This window comes from Poecile atricapillus, chromosome 4, assembly GCF_030490865.1.
Source record: "Poecile atricapillus isolate bPoeAtr1 chromosome 4, bPoeAtr1.hap1, whole genome shotgun sequence".
In the NCBI taxonomy this organism is placed as follows: Eukaryota; Metazoa; Chordata; class Aves; order Passeriformes; family Paridae; genus Poecile; species Poecile atricapillus.
In genome coordinates, this window is record NC_081252.1 from 38263764 (window position 1) to 38281141 (window position 17378).

At 35.7% G+C, this 17378-nt stretch overlaps 1 protein-coding gene across 2 annotated transcripts in view; it reads right to left on the reverse strand.

Moving 5' to 3' along the window:
- Window positions 1-17378, reverse strand: part of SPOCK3 (SPARC (osteonectin), cwcv and kazal like domains proteoglycan 3) — a 163724-nt gene that overhangs the window by 36745 nt on the left and 109601 nt on the right. For both annotated transcript variants that reach the window (XM_058837985.1, XM_058837984.1), the window contains exon 6: window positions 10586-10700. In XM_058837985.1, the coding sequence (XP_058693968.1) occupies window positions 10586-10700 (115 nt within the window). The remainder of the gene's footprint in view (window positions 1-10585; window positions 10701-17378) is intronic.

Genomic DNA, 17378 nt, shown 5'->3' on the forward strand with positions numbered 1-17378 from the left:
CTTTCTCTTGCTTAAAGACACTCATAAGCATGTAAAAATTGACCAGGAGAATTATTATCAAATAGCTTTCTTCTAATACTGTTATTTTTTTTCAACACTGCCTCATAATTTCAAACTTCTAGAAATTATCACAGCTAGAAATGAGGGATGTGAACATAGCCTAGGTGTCATCATACCCTCAATGTACAGACAGACATTTTCACAATATCAGTGAATACGCACAATCACATTAAAATGTTCAGCAATGCCTCAAAACTTTACACCAACCAAGAGAACAATGGTTCTCAACTGTGAAAGAGTGTTCAAACTTTTATGTGAGAAGAGCAAAAGTGAAACAGTAAATCAATAGTGTTCTTCTGTCTGCATGCTCAGGAGACATGAGAAAGATTTTTTTAGAGAAAACTTCTACTTTTATGTGTAAGAACTGATTATATATTTACTATTGAAAGAAAGAGGATATTGTGTAATCAAGAAATGACATGCTGATACCAAGTAAACTTTTTTCCTTGCATAATAAGTTAGTGGAATATTTGCTTAAAATTAGCTCAACTAGAAACCAGTCACCATGAAAGAGATCAGCTTCAAAGAATGAGATACATGTAAATTTAAAAAAAATAAATTGAAAGGGCCACCATATCACCAGAATATTAACAATTTTCTGTCAATTTCAGTATAGCAGCTGTAGAAATATCAGCAATAGCTGCCAAAGACAAACATTTCAATCCCTGTCTTCTAAAGGACTTGGATATTTTAAAGAAAATACCAAACTTCTGGCAGCTATTAGAACAGTCACTTCAGAAAAGTGATACTGCAACTATTTAACAGGGAGCACAGATAGCACAGTTGAAGTACTAAAGTAAATAGGATACTGAAGTACTAAAGACTCAATTAATATTACCGAGAAGTGGTTGCTGAAAGGTTATCACATGTTCTTTAAATACCACTCAGCTTACATCCTATCTGAAGAGGACTCCATGGATCTCATTGATCCACCTTCAATACACTACTGAACCATCATCAGTCCGTTCCTGAGCTTCCTAAGGATCTCAAGTAGCTTCACCGTTCAATAAACTGACATACTTACAGAAAAAATAATTCAGAATTAGGTTATCCAATTAGTACCACATGTTTTATCTTCACTAAATATGAAGGAGGAGCAAATTAAGTAATTTAAAGTAATTACATGATTTACCAAAAAACCTATTTTTTCTATCAGTTATCTTCCACTGCTGAGTAATGAAAGACTTTTAAATATTACTACATATTGATGGTATAAAATAGTATCAGTAAAAAAAAATATTACTATCACATCAGTAATTGAAACATAAAGGCATCCTTAGCTTATTTGTACATTGCATGAACAGAAAGATAATGCTGATCCAGATACTTAGCATATGATCTGCATCTCTTTGGTTATTTATTCTCAATACAACTACTGTGACACACTTGTAAAGCCTTTAATGTACCATAAGATTGGCAAGACCCCTTCATTTACATAATTAAGGCAATTATAGCCATTATAATTGAATGCAACACTATTTTAATGGTCTGGACTATATTTAAGCGTCTGCTTTATAATCCATGGAAGCTGGTTGGCAAAGTGCAAAAGAAAATAATGAATATATCCTAAAAAAACATGACTGCATGACTACCTAAAATAGTTTAATAGAGTTTGTTGTTCTACACAGACTAAACTTTCCAAATAATTTGCATGTTTTGGGGACTCCAGAACTGAATTTGCTCACAAATTGTTTCAAGATCTAAGTAAAAATGAATGATTATAAAACCTAAAATGAAAACAGCATTAATTATTTTCTTCCATCATAACAGCTTGGCTAACTTAAAATTGCAGGAACATACACAAAGCCACAGGCTGATACACTGTAGATAACTTGTTCACCTCTAGAGGTGTATTCACCATTGGGTTCATTGGGGCTTCCCCTCCTACTAAAACACAAGGGGAAAGAAAGCAAAGAAATCAATCAAACTAAACAAACTTTTCATAATAAATAATTTTAAAGCAAACTCCTATAGAACAATCTCTTCCCCTGTGAAAAGTATATGAATACTTTGTAGTAAGAAAGAATGCAACTCTGAATAACTGATTACTCATCTTGTATATATTGAGTCTTTACCTAAACAAACCAGAGTATAAATGGCCCTGAGTGTTGGAACAACCTCACAGAAATCAAGGATTACAAAAAAAGCAATGCATTCTAAGCATTCACCCCATGTGCATAAGCTCACTCCCACATACTTACAGCGAACAAGCTGGCTATGCTTGAGATGGAGTTTGGGAAGTTCACTCTGAATTGCACCCTACACACAGGATGGACAAGGAGTCCCATGCTGTGCCCAGCTCCTTGAACATGTACATATATTTTCTAAGCCACAACTTGCACAGGACATGCATGCCCTCGATGTCCTGTGATAAAAAGTACTCACACAGTGAGCAGAGATGCAACACTGACATTATTTTAGGAATCAAAAACTGTATGACACAACTATTTTTAACACAAGGCCAGATCTGCCAGTTCAACACTCATTTGCTGGTAACAAGAAACATGAGAAGCAAATTCTCCAAGTGCAGGCCACCACAGTAGGATAGAACTGCTTTCCACAGCACTGAGACCTTAGGAGTTTTCCAGCTAAAAGTAAATTTGTAGATGTGACATACATACCAGGGTTTGACAAAACTGTATAGATTTGAGTACTCAAAAGCTTCCAAAAGCAGCCATAAAAAGTGGAATGACTTGGAAATAAACAAATGAAGAGCAAAGACAAGGAGGTTCTAGAGAAGATTGCAACTGCAAAGGTGCTTGGAACTGTGAACAAAGAGCTGTTTCCAGTGATGGGTATGTAATCTTCCCATCTTCCCATCAGTGTCATAGCTCTTTGCAATATGGACAACAAGCATTCAGCTAACATTCCTTTCTCAGTATTACATTTCATCCTGAAAACAATAAAACATTCTTCTTCAAAGCATTCTCGAGTATGTTCTGCAATGTTACGGGGATTATTTTTCATAAACACAGCATATACACTATAGCTTTTTTTACAGAAACAGTATTATTATGGAATGGACAACCTTCCCTTAATCCTTCCTTGTAACAGTCAAGCTATAGTGAATTTTAATTCATCCTGCAATTATGATTTAATTGCAGAGAATATCAAAACTTATATCACTGCTCAAGCACATTCTACCTTCTCCCTTTTTTTTTTACACTATCAGCTCCACTCTGATCTGAATTAATAGTATTTTTTTACTAGAATGTCTCTGCCTCATTGCTCTACCTGCATTTGTGATATCACTTCTTTCCTGCACAACACATACTTCTATTGCTTGTTCCCAAATATTCTAATCCCTGTAAGAACAGAAAGAAAAAAAAAATTTAGCCAAAAGGTCATCTACCAGTATAATAACCAATTCTAGTTATCCTTTTTGAACTATAAAGGTGTTTTAAATGAACACACACTGTTCCATGCAGGAGAAGTTTGAAACTATAGGAGAAACAGGCATCAGGAACAAAACCGAGTCACTTCTAGAGTCTAACAACAGCTTTTACACAGCTCCATCTCCATTTCTCCACTTCTTCGAACACAGCCAAAGGCCCCTCATCACTTCCACATCACACATGGACAATACCTGGCAAGCAGCCTATAAGACTCCTTTCCAATTTTTCCCAGCTTCCAGAAGAAGGAAGCCCAGCTATGTGGGTGTGCTCTGGCTAAGCCCAGGCTAGCTGACAAGGGAACCAGGGAATGAGGGCACACAGGTAAAACCACTCTCATCCCAAATGCATTCTCTGTCATTCTACACCACATTAGATTGCTACTAACCACACTACATTAGATTACTATTAATTATGATGGAGAAGTCTCTTTTTATAAAGTCCAAGCATGGAGTTTGATTAATGGAAAGAAGATACTGTTGACAATTTTGCCTCAGTGTCACTTGAGAAAAAAAACAGATATTCAGTTTAAGAATGTAAAATACTCATGCAAAAAAATTTATCATAGCATTGATGAAACAACCAATAAAATTAGCTCTGCTGAGTTTCTGTTACTACATGAACACAGCAATGAATCCTTATAAATGCCTTTTACAAATACAGTAACACCTAGCAGATTCCCTTTCAATCATAGATATGGAAATAATTTACATATACAAATAAATTGTTGCAAAGATTATTAGTCTGCTATCTCAGAAATAACCTACCATTTATAAAATATCTAGTAAAGCTCTAAAATCTGGCAAAACAATAGTACTTCTTATTAAAGATCAAGTAAAAAATGGTCTATCATTCACCTTATATACAAGAGAGAAAAAAGAGGACATTAGTAATTCATAATTAACTAGGCTGAGCAAATATCAAAACATAAAAATATACATCAATTTTCACTTTATCTTCAAATAGCTTCAAATCATATATAATGTATATATTTACAGCTCACCATTACTGTAAATGTGTGTGACGAAGTAAAAAAGGTGAAAAAAAGTAGCTTGCATGCTTGGACAAATATAGGTCTAAGATGAATAGCAGTAAGATTGAAAAGTAAAAACTATGTATTCTAGTAAAAAAAGTAATAAAAGCAAAATGAGCATTTACTTGTAAGTCAATACCCTCCGAAGAACTACAGTGTATACACAATAATACATTTTAGTTTCATAGCACCTTTAAAATTAAAAGGTTTCAGAAACAATAATAAAATAGTGTTCAGAAACATTAGTAGAGTAAGAAGGCGTACCTATGGATAATGTCTTTTCCTCTGACGAGGAAACTGAGTCACAATGTTATAGCCTATTTAAATCTAAATCAATAGCATGATTCAGGCTGGTACCAGCAGTAAAGGCAAGAGGAGAAATATTGCCCAGGTTCAATTTTTGTTGTGAGCTCACAATGACACCAAGCTCAAGCAGTGTATATCAGTAACGATAAGACAAACTCCTGGATTCGAGTGCTTTCACTGATATCACTCATCATTACACTCTTGTATTTCAGGCTTCATCTAAAGACCATATTGAGAAAAGTCAGCAAAAGTTTCTGATCAAAATTAAGCAACCAAGAAAGCATAGAGAATTTATTTTATTGTTGCATTCTACAGAACTGCAGTAGGAATTATATACAAAAATCTTAACGAATATATATGTATGGGTAAGAAGAAGAGTAAACTAGAAAGCTGACAATCACCTAGTGCAAATTTAACTCAAATAATACCACCTACACTCCCAAACTACCAAGACCACCTCCTTCCATTTACTGTGCATATTCCTTTGAGAGAGAAAGTTAACTGAATTAACTGAGAGCAGTTTGCCTGTGATGAAAATTTCCCTTTGTGCTTCTTTTTATAGACTGGTCACTTTCTGTAACAAGCATGACAGTGTGAAATTAAATGTTACAATTATATCTTTAAAAAAAAAAAATAAAACATAACTACCATACTTGTAAATAAAACCCAAACAGCACTGTAACATAACAGCAATTTTCTTTGGTGGGTTATTTTTGTCATATTTCAAGTTTGAAAGTTAAATTTCATTTGCAACCACACAGCATGAACCTCTTCAACTTAGAGATGGTAATTTTGCTCACATACAAATGGCCACTTCTGGCTACCCCAAAAGTGGTCACTGATAATATCAAGCCTAATTGGCCTAGTACATGTTGGTTTGAACATGGATTTTTATTCTATTGATGTCCTGTAGTTACTTTTTCAAAAGAGATAAAGGGAATTATACAACAGTACTAACTGTCATTGAAAGGCAGAAACACAAAGTAGAGAACGAGTAAACACAAGTGGTATTTTTGGCCCTCAATCCCTTTATTTGTGAAGTCTGGAAATCAGTTAGTGCTCTCTCTGAAGGTAAACAAAACAAAAGCTCTTTTTTGGCATCAATATCTGTGCTAAATGAAGAGTAGTTGAGGTCATGTGTTGAAAAGATGATGCTATGCAAATTAAACCAGAGGATTTGAGAGAGTGCTGCTTGGTTGTTTGTCCCTCTATTTGTTTTTCAAGCACTGATGCACACAGAACGAACCAGTATCCACAGTGTCTTTAATCCTACTGTGATTTACTTCCATCTCTACAAAGCAATTAACAATTCAGTAGCATTCAGTATAAAACAGGATGCAGCTGAGAGAGCAGTCATATTCTGTGATTAAAGTCTTCCAGATATGCTAACTATGAAAATACTTTGAGCATGCAATGTTGCCTTTTCACCTCCTCCTGCAAAAAGCTTAGAGTCAAAGAATATGACATTTGTAAGTGCTTCTTTGTTACCTACATAGTCCTCAGATGCTAAAAAAAAGAGAAGCCCTTTTTTTCTTCCACGAGAATAAGCCTAAATCTCTTATTTTAGTGAAAATATCAAGTGAGCTCTTAGCACAGGATTTATTAGAGATTAATTCAAAAAAATATTGAGACTGAATTCTTCTATTTCAATAACTAATAAAAATGCATATTCAGTATTTTACCAGCAACAATACAGCTTTTACCATTTTAACTGGGCCTTCAAACAGGCCATGAGCTTTTGGGTGACTTCATGTCCCACCTGAATCTTGACCCTATGTCAGGGCAGAAACACAGCCTCATTTCTGTGATGGAGATATCCAAAGACATAATTGAGAAGGATGCTGCAGTACTCACCAGCCAAATCTTTGAAATAGACTGTTTGGGAGACCAGGATCCTGCGCATGTCACAGCACACATTTGTCAGAATGTTAGTGCAGCTCAACAGGGAAATACAACAAAGCTCTCTGTCAAGATTTTTAGTTTTGAGACTAATTAAACTTTCCCAATATATGTACTCTGGAGCATAAATTTAAGATAACTGATAATGGATGCTTTTCTCAGATACCTTTGAAGGTCTTTAACTACAGCTAAAGGCTGTCAGCCATACACTCATCTGCTGACAAAATTTCTGCAGAAATGCCTGTGGGTCTTCATTGGCCACACTTTGCATCATGTGCACTTGTTCTTACCCATCAGACTGAAGAACAGGACAAGCAAGGGACAGGGCTTGCTCCATCTCAGACCAAGAGGACCATGACCACTATTTGAAAGAAAAAAATGTGCCCAGACACTGCCAAGGGGACAAAAGAGTCCTCAGATTTGTAAAAATGTGCCATGCACAGCATCCTTCCTAGTTTCTGGTTCCACATAAGCACTGAAAAAAGCCTCAGAAGTGCTTAGGAAAATAAAGATCTGTAGATTCCAGCTCAGTGAAATCCTTTCATTTACATCTGTGCAACTTAGTATGACTTGGATACCCGAAATCCTGGCACATACTTGAAAAGGAGATTGGGGCAAAAACAGGACATGAGGCAATGGTTATGCTTGGAAAGGAAGATGCTTCCTCACATGTCTTATTTAACACCTCTGTCACAAGAGGTGGTGCTTGCCATTCATTCTGCTTCACCTTTTCTCATTGTCCTTCTACACAACTTCCTAACCCCTCCCTCTCTTCTGTACTCCCCATATTAATTTATTTTTAACTTTGGGTTCCCCTAATACTGCCTCTAATGCTCTGCAGATGTCCCCCTCTTATTTGAAACCCTAACCTTGTCTTTTCTGTCTCTTTTTAAAAATTACTGTAGTACCTATTGCAGTTTATAGTTTATATGATACCCATTGCTTTACCTAAATTACATTCTTAACGTAAGTCAAGATTTTTATTTTATTGTGGGCTTTTTTGTTGTGGGGTTTGGGATTTTTTTGCTTGTAACTTATTTTTCTTAACAGCTTGTACATCTACATCCAGATCAAGTTTTTAGCCCTTTCATTTGTGGATTTAACCTAAGACACCCTGCACATCAACTGGGTTCAATGTTTCTAAATGTATCATTAAAATGAGACAGCCTCCACAAAAGCTTGGATCCCCTCACCTGCCTCATGCATTCATCAGAGATAACGATTAGACAAACTTCCTAGCTCACTTCCAACTAAAAGGGCCCTGTGATTTCTTTAGTAAGAGCACATATATTTTTAAGAAGACAATCTGTTTTTCTAAATAGTGGTTTAATTTTGCTTCCCAAAAAAGTATAGGGATTCACACTGGGACTATTTTGGGAAAGTTCACAGGCATAGTTTGCTCTCCAGATACACCCAAAAAAATCAGTAATTTCAATCTGAAAAGATGAACAATTGTCCTCAACAGCCTAGGTAAGGGATGTATTTTAGGAACCCCTTACTTAAGTTATACCTGGATAACTTGAAAAGGAAAAAAGGAAGTGTAACCTTACTTTGACTTTACTGTTTGACTGTTTGGTTTCATCACCTGACATAAGTCTATGCATTTTAGAATCCCATAACCATAGAAACATTTAGTTTGGAAAAGGTCTCCAAAATCATCAAGTCCAACTACTGTAACACTTTACAGAGCACTATTTAAAGACAAAAATTGTAATCTTACAGCTTTTTGTTAGAAAAACTTCTGATGTAAGAAATTTTGTATTCTGTCACAATAAAAGCTGAAATTTCACTAACAATACTTAGCTCACTTTCATGTTTCTCAAGTTTCCTGGCTTTTGGCCATGTAAAGAAACTATATTAACAAATTTCAGCATTGCAACAAAATGTAGCATTTGGAAAAGCCCTGTATTTTGCTTGCTCTGACAATCTGTCAGGACAGGATTAGTGTTAATTCCTACACCCAGGAGACCTTTTTTCCTTCTCTTTTACATAACTAGGCATGAGTAATCTTGACTTCTTGGCAACTGAAATCATTAAGAGTTCATTCTTAATTTTAAAAAATTCTAGTTTTGGATGCAAAAAAAAATTATCTCTAGCTTTTTTCAGTGTTTTAGCACAGAAGTATGAAAAAATAAATATGCTTGAAAGAATACACACAAGAATAAAGGTAACTGCATTAGGTGAAACAGCTTCCAGCAGAGAAAATGCTGATCTTATTTTGGGAAAAACTAAGGGCAATAATAACCTATTAAAATACTAACACTGAAGTATATGGGCCTACAACTCACAGAGAGATGCTTTTCGCTTCATTATCTAATTTCACTTCATGCCCAGTGTTAAGCAAATATTCTCATATCCTGGAAATACAGAAATTATTGCTAGAGAATGCTGCAACCACATTAAGGTTACACTCACTGTGTGTCTTACCAAAGGGGCCCCATTAACCACACGGTGCCGAGTCTTCCACTACTTTTTATTTTGTTCAACAATGCGAGACGATGAGATATTTAACTATTTATTTTCAAGATATTACATGAAATTGTAAATTAATGCTTTAAAAAACATCAAGACTATAATTTTGCAGAGGGGTTACAGCAGAGGGAGTATTTAATTACATATATTCAATTAATATTTAATTACACAATCAATTATATTGCCAGAGATGAAAAAAGGGACCTAAAGAAGTGTTTCAGCACAGTTTTTTAATTGAATTGTATGCCTGCACACAGTTTAATCTTTATAGTGGTCATCTTCATTCATTGTTAAAAGAACATTAATTTGTTTTTTAAACTAGGGAAAAAAATATCGTTTTAGCAGTAGCTACAGCTTATAATGGAAAGCAAGACTATCCTGCACAATAAATCTGGAATAGTGCCTCAAACTATAATGAAAGATCAATGTTAATGCAGTAAGCAGTATTTGTCTCTTTTATTGTTTTAAGGCTGCTACAGGAAAAAACTCATCATCTTGAAAAACTAGTTTTGCTGTATTTTCAATGTATTTTACTCATCAAAAGTGTTACTATACAGAAGGAACAGAAGATGCATCTATCAGAGATCAGTCTAAAGAAATTTTAAAAATCAAGACCTCCATTCATGATCTCCTTGACAGATTCAGGTCCATGGTAGCCTAAAATCTCATGACAGCTCTCTATTCAGAAGCACCAAAGATGTGTTTTGTAAATGCAATGTAAATAATAATAGTAATAGTAATAATGGTAATAATAATAATTATTTAAATAAATAATATTTTAATAAAATGTAAGTAAAAATTTAAAGGTTTTATTTAGCAACCGCCTTCCATAATCACCTGGGAGCCACTGAAACACAAATGAGCTTAGCTACCATTTTTTTTCTCCAGTTTGTTCCAGTTGCACCAATGGTTGCAAAGCAACCTCATTTTCTAGCAGCATTCGCGGTCCGAAGGGAAGTTGATTTACTCCTATCAAGCACTTTTTAAATGAACTCACATAATACAGTCATTACTAACAGTTCTACAGCTCAACTGCTTGCTCCTATAACCAGCAACAAGGACTTCTAGGTTTCCTTCCTTTCTATCACACTTTGTATTCTTGAATATTCAACTGAAAACACTGAGGAGCAAGGAATTAATTTCTAGTTTTAAATATACCTATAAGTATCTCAAGGAGTATTAACAAATGAAAAAAAAGAACAGCAGTAACTCATACTAAAATAGCTCATTTGAAAAAATACCATTGTATTTTACTACAGGTACAACTTCAAAACCCTTGGCAAAGAAACAACCTCGAACAAAATAAAGCTGGTTTTATTCAAGAATAATGAGTGTTTCTGATAATTGTAATACTCCATGTTAAAAATCTTCCTTCCTTCTGGAAATGACTATTAAAAATATTACACAAATTACCATCACTCACCTCTCCTGTCATTTCTTCCTGCATTTGTGGATTTGTCAGAAGGGCAAGGGCAACGTCCTTCACATTTCACTGAAATTTGTTTTCCTGAGACACAGCCTTGATAGTCTAATTTGCACTGTAAGGAGACAAAATCACTCATTAATATAAACATCTCTTATGTCAAAAAATTCTAGTTCTAAGAAATTTGAAGCAGTCTTTCATGAAGTGCTTAAATCTTTGCAGACAGGTGCAAAGGAAAATCTTCTGCAGAATATGCTACTTTTGTAAAAAAAATTAGATTAAAGAAAGGTACAAAGTTTTGGTTCCTAGCTTGGCTACCATTTCAGACTCCACTCAAGCACGAAGGCACTTGTGGTGTGAGACTGATTGAATATCCATGCTAAATGGAAGTAGACTGCATTGGTTTTATCTGTATTCTGTGAGCAAATAAACACAACAACAACATTCATTATTGATAGGAAGCAATAAACAGTCAATTTTTATAGAATTTATCACTGAATTTCTATCTTTAGGATGACAGTATCCTGGTAAAAAGCATTAATGAATAAAATGAAAAGCTCTGCCTAATGTAATTCTGCATAGTGGCTATCTTTTCTGATACAGAAACAGATTCATTTGTGAGGTTCTGACTGTGTACTTACAGCTCCAATCCAGAAACCACATAAAAGCTAATTATATCTGAAAAACAAAATTGTTTCACACAAATAAAAATAAAGTAGTTAAAAACCACATACAGAGAAAATAATATCATTGTAAACCCTCACTCTTACGGAAAAGCTGAACTTTTTTTCGAATAAACAGCTCTTTGCATAGAGATCTTTCTCTGGCATGTTTTGCCAATGTATTATCAGAAAAAAAATAGAAAACGAAGGTGGGTGAAGCATCTACTAAGATGCTTTTTCCAAAAGTGAAAGAAGAAAGATTGTTATGGAGAACATTTCATCCTTGAACAAAAGATGCCAAATGTCTCATTAAATAGGTAAAGGACACAAGCATATGAGTCAGAAAACCAGTTCAAGTCACAAATGAAAATATGAAGTGCTTTCTATGCATCACAACACTTCAGAACAATCTCACCAGAATTTGTCTCTTTTATTCCCTGAGTCATATTTTGTTGGGGTATATAACTTCACTGTAATGTAGTTCCATTATATGATTTGCAAGATTTCCAGAGAATGCTAAAGTCAAAGTTTCTCTCTCTCCTAAAAATATGTAAGGGCTGGGAGCACTGTAGCTATGTAAGAATCAAGGTGGCTCCTGAAAGACTGCATTTGATGTTCCTACTAGTATGCAGATGTAAGCGCTGTGAATTTACAGAACTTTATCCACTTTTTAAGCTGTCAGACTTCCAGTCTTGCCATAGTCTCATGTAGTTCTATATCTTGCAAACCTGAAGTGCATTGCTGTATCAAAATAGTGTATTTTTGCACCACTGCCAGTACTAAAAAGAGAGAAATTATTACCTCATATTTTGTGTACTTAAAGTAATTATTGTCAAATAAGTCATTATTGTACTTCAGTTTTGAATGTGTTATCTTTTGCCAAAAAGGCATGGTTAAAGGAAAATGACACGAACAGACCTTTTAATTCTCAAGAAAAACCCTCCAATATAACTGTTCCAATTGCAAGTTATATAGCAGTAATAGCTCTTAAAGGACTGGAAAATGGAAGCAAAGCAAACACCTGCCCATGCTGATTTTGAAATAACCGAATACCTTTTCTATCTCAATTTTCCTAGCCCTACAGGAAAGTGCTTGCAGTACTATGATGCCCACCAGCCCTCTCTCCAGAAAGTGTATGACCTAATTTATATTTTAACGCTCAAACCAATATTTGGAGTTTGTGGAATGGATTATCACTCAAATTTAATATTCGTCTCTGTAAAAAGAGAAGTCTTTCCATTTTTAATATCTGAGAGCTTTTATTATTCAAATTTAGTAGCATAAGGATTCAAACCTACAGATAGCTGTGCTTTAGGCTTTGATTACTCTACTTGTTGAGACCACCACTTAATATTTGACATATAAACCTATTCCAGGTTGGATTTACTGAGAAACTGAGTATGAAGAGTGAAGCACAAAGATGGCAATACATTTATTTAATTTCTGAAGATTTCTTTAATCCTTTTTTTGAGAGGTTATATTTTTACAGATTCCAATGCTCCTAACCTTGATTCACTTGAACATTGCTCAAGAAACTAGTAAATACTTCATAGGTGCATCAGCTAGCATCATGAGTTCCAAGTTTAGTCTTCGATTTATTTTTCTTTGAAGTTGTCTACTCAGTCCTATTTGCAAAGAACACTATCCTTTTTAAACTCTAAAAAAACTTAATGTTCAACACCTGGCACAGGCAGAGATACATGAGATCCTGAGTGCAAGGTCAGCACACACTTCCAAACCAGTACTCCCATTAACAGGTGTGATAAGGTTTTACCCTAGCTGAACTCAAAGACAGGAAGGCAGTAGAGATATATTCATTGATTTTAGAAACAAAGCAACATCATGGTGCTTGCATAAGCTGGAAATGAATCAAGGCAGTTCTGACAATTTCCTTTTAGCAGCTAATAACACCTGGAATAGAACTCTGGTTCAAACCTCTTGACATCATTCCCCAGATTAAAAATGCACTAGGATACTGTAAAGATAGCTCAGTTACATAAAGGTGGGTCAAACTTCCTTCAGTGCTACTCTTAAACTGGTAAAACAGCAAGTAACATACCTGAAAAACTCCACAGAAAAAGAAATCACTGACATGCAGTGTATGAGGCCACAATGAGAAACAGTAGTCAAAAAGGAGAGGTGGTGTGAAAGGATTCATGCCAGGGTAGTAACTCAAAGAGCTGTCTGATTTCCTAACCAGATCTCTCTCCATGACTTTTCAATGGTCTTGGCAATCTGAAGAATTAACAGGAAGCTGGCAAATGCTGACCCAGTCCCACTTGCATGCCTGGTAAAATTATGAAGATTATTCTGAGATTTGCAGGAAGACATATGAAGGACAATGCTGCGGAGAGGTGGGAAATCACCAACTGCATGAAGTTCAACAAAGTAGCAGATTCTGCGCCTAGAATGGGGCAACCCTGGATGTACGGATGAACTGTGAAACGAGATGCTGGAAAGCACTGCCATGGAAGGGAAACCAGCCAGGAGAACCAAGTGTGTCCTGAGGGGCATCAGGCACAGCATCACTAGGCAAGGGGGAGGATTGTCCCACTCTGCTCTGCTCTAGGGCAACCTCACCTTTAGTCCTGTGTGTTTTGGGTGCCACAACATACAAAAGATATTAAGCTATTAGAGAGCCACTAAAGGAGAGCTGCAAAGATGGTGGAGAGCCTTGAGGGGAAGCTGTATGAGGAGTGACTGTGGTCACTTGGTCTTTTCAGCCTGGAAGAAACTGAGAGGAGACCTCATTGCAGTCTGCAGCTTCCTCATGAGGGAAAAATGACGGGTATGCACTGCTCTCTCTTCTGGGGTGACCAGTGACAGGACCAAAAGGAATGGCCTGATGCTGTGTCAGGGAAGGTTTAGGCTGGATACTACGACAAGGCTCTTCACCCAGAGGGTGGTTGGGCACTGGAACAGGCTCCCCAGAGAAGTGGTCACAGCACCAAGCCTGACAGAGCTCAAGGCTCTCAGGCACATGGTGTGATTCTTGGGGATGTCTTGTGTAGGCCAGGAGTTAGACACAAGGATTCTTGTGGGTCTCTTCCAACTTAAGTTGGAATTATTCTAGAGGGCTGGAAGATGAGCTAAAGGATATCCTATTAAACATGGAAGAGTTTTAGAAGATAGAAATATAATAAAAAGTCATAATATTAAAATAGGCTAAAATATAATGTAATTCAATACAGAAAATGCTATGGGTCTACTATTACATAGACAAAATAATCAAGATATTAACAACAAGCTGGAGCAACTGGCTAGACATCCATTATAAAGGGAAAATAGAAGTCTAGTGATCATTAAGAACAATTGTGCGGTGTTTAAAAACATTATACCAGGATATATAAATGCTAGTGCAACCTACAAAATATGTCAGATACTTTCACAAAGCTGTAGCAGCACTGTACAGCTTGTGACAAGGTTTCAAACAAGACAGGATTTAATTGAAAAAGGAGTAACAGGAATAATGAGAAACCTAGAAAATAGTCACCAAAAAGAGACTGAAGGACTGGGTCTTAAGACAATTCATGTAACAGCTGTCAAATAGGCAAAAGACATCTGAAAGGTACCTGAAAAGAATACCACGATGAATGCTACAAGAAATAATTGTCTTAAATTGCTGCAGAGAAGTAATAAATTAGATACTAGGTAGACTTTTTAAGAAGGGTAGTGACTTCTTAAATTGTTGGAGAAGCTTTTTAATCTTAGTAATTGTCGTTACAACCAGGCTTAGATAAATCTGTCAGGAATTACACCTGTGTAGCTTATCTTGCTTTTTGAACATGGGTGGATCAGATGGCATCAAGCTTGTTCAGTTGGGAAGTACAGACCTGCTCCAGGAATGAACCAGTGTCAAGAGATTGTTGCTTGCATAAATCTTGCTCATTTACTGAAGAGTTTGAAAAATGTGTAATGAATGAACTAGGGAGATGGCAAAAAAGGAAAGAAAAGTAATGCTTTTAGTACTGGTCTATTGATCCTTGATAATTTCAACAACATTCTGTACTGAGTGTATTTGTGCTCTCCTGTGCTCCTGAAAACCTGACATATGATTTGAGAATATGGTAAATATTTTGAGATAAATTAAAACAAAACTTAGTTGAATATATAAATGCTTTGCAATGTGAAATATGAACAAAGAATCCCTAAATTGGATATCCACATCTCACATATAATTTATTTGCTTTCATCTGCAGAACCATCATCTATCTGTAAAAAGACATATCACACAGAGGGACAGTGTGTGAGACAGCTGTAAATTAGTTGCTATTTGCAGACTTCTCAAAATGTACAGGGAAAAATGACATATTAAAGTAGATGAGAAATTTAGTTTAACTGTCTAACTACCATATAATAAAAGACATAAAAGTGTACTGAAAACAATTTCCTGATTAGAAAAAAGAGAGGTATGTCCATTTTATATGTTACGTGAGTGAAGAGCCCTCTGGAAGAAAGCAACAGAATTAGGACTGCATTTTAAGTCTACCCCAAAAGAAAAAGTCCTTGTGCAGCATTGACTCTGGCATTTCCTATCATTTTATCAATCTGCTTTTTCTCACAGACTTAATTCTGCTCCTTTTTGAGAATGCTACAATCTCAGTGCAAGTTTTTCCACAACAGTACTGTCTTGCCAGAAATATCTAGTGGCTTTTAAACAAAACTAACTCTAAGTAATGAGGATGCCTGTGACTTCCCTGGCAAGTAAAGAACAGAGGCTCATGAACAAAAAGCTTGATGTACAATCTGCAGACACTCGCCCTCCAATCACTCTTTTCCATCTGGATACATCCTGGGCATCTGGAAACAGATCTGGTACACCTCTACAGCACACAAATCTGCAGAAATTATCTGCCAGGATATTCATCTAGATGTCCAGTGAATATTGTGTCCATTATGTGCTTCAAGCCTTTTACACTGAAATACTTAAGTTTGGCCATCAACACGCCCTTTTCTAAACAGAAGCATATCTATAATACAGGACAAAATGTCAATTCACTGTTAAGACTCTTTCAGATATTGTCATATGCTGAGGTGCTGATGCTTATAGAAATGCTTTCTAGAACAGCATCATATTTAATACTGAGCTTTGAGTAAATTACTTCTTAGAAAACCAATAAGTAATACTTGTGCAACTGTAGTGTCTCATCCTTGAAAGGTAACCATCACCTTTAAGTGCACCTTATCTCTATGACAGCTCTGTAGAAGTCCTTGATGTTTTTGTACATTTAAAAATCAAAAAGGGCATGCTATCTAATTCTATGAAAAAAATACATACGTAAATGATTAAATTCAGATTCCCCCTGATAATTATCGGTTCATATGCTACAAATAGAATTGCTGGGTTTATCTGGAATATCCTTTCAAGTCTGCATGTTCCCACCAAAACATCCTCACAGTTCTTTCTTTCCTGTATTTTTTCCAGATGATCAACAATTCATGGTCAGAAGATTTCTGTATGAAGCAAGCAACAGGACCTCTGAGAAAAAAGCCTTTTCTGCTAGAAAAAAGGTATATTTTTTCCAGTATCATTTTATGTTTCACAGGTAGAAATCTTTCCCATAGAGCTTCACATTCATGCATCAATACAGATATTTTCTCACTCATTAGAAGCTGGTATCTCTGACAGCTGAACAGATAATCTCTGATTACTCAGTACTATGTGCTTTCAACTTCATGATGTTTTCCTATCCACGTTCCCCATTTTCAAACTTGATTCCTATTTCACAATGCTGAAATATTGTGCAGCACAAAATCTGCCTCTACTGTATTTGGTGCAATTTGTTATGTGAAATTATGCCCTCAGATTTGAGTCTTACTGAAATATGTAAAGAAAGTATCGTTATAAACTCAGTTGGTCGTTCCTGTCACCAAGCATAGGGGTAGGGTGGGTAGGGTGAGTGTTGATCAGGTACATTCCAGGTCCAGTTCAACACAGAACATTACCTGATACAGAACATGGAAGAGTAGTAAAGGACTGTTTCATGCAATCACTTTAGGCTGGCTTAAAATGAAGGTGAAAATATGGCCAAAGTTAGTGATGTGGAAAAAAAAAAAGTGACACTTTTATGTAATTTTGAACTTCGTTACAAAAAGCAGCCAAGAGGGTACAGAATTCCAAGCCAAAACCT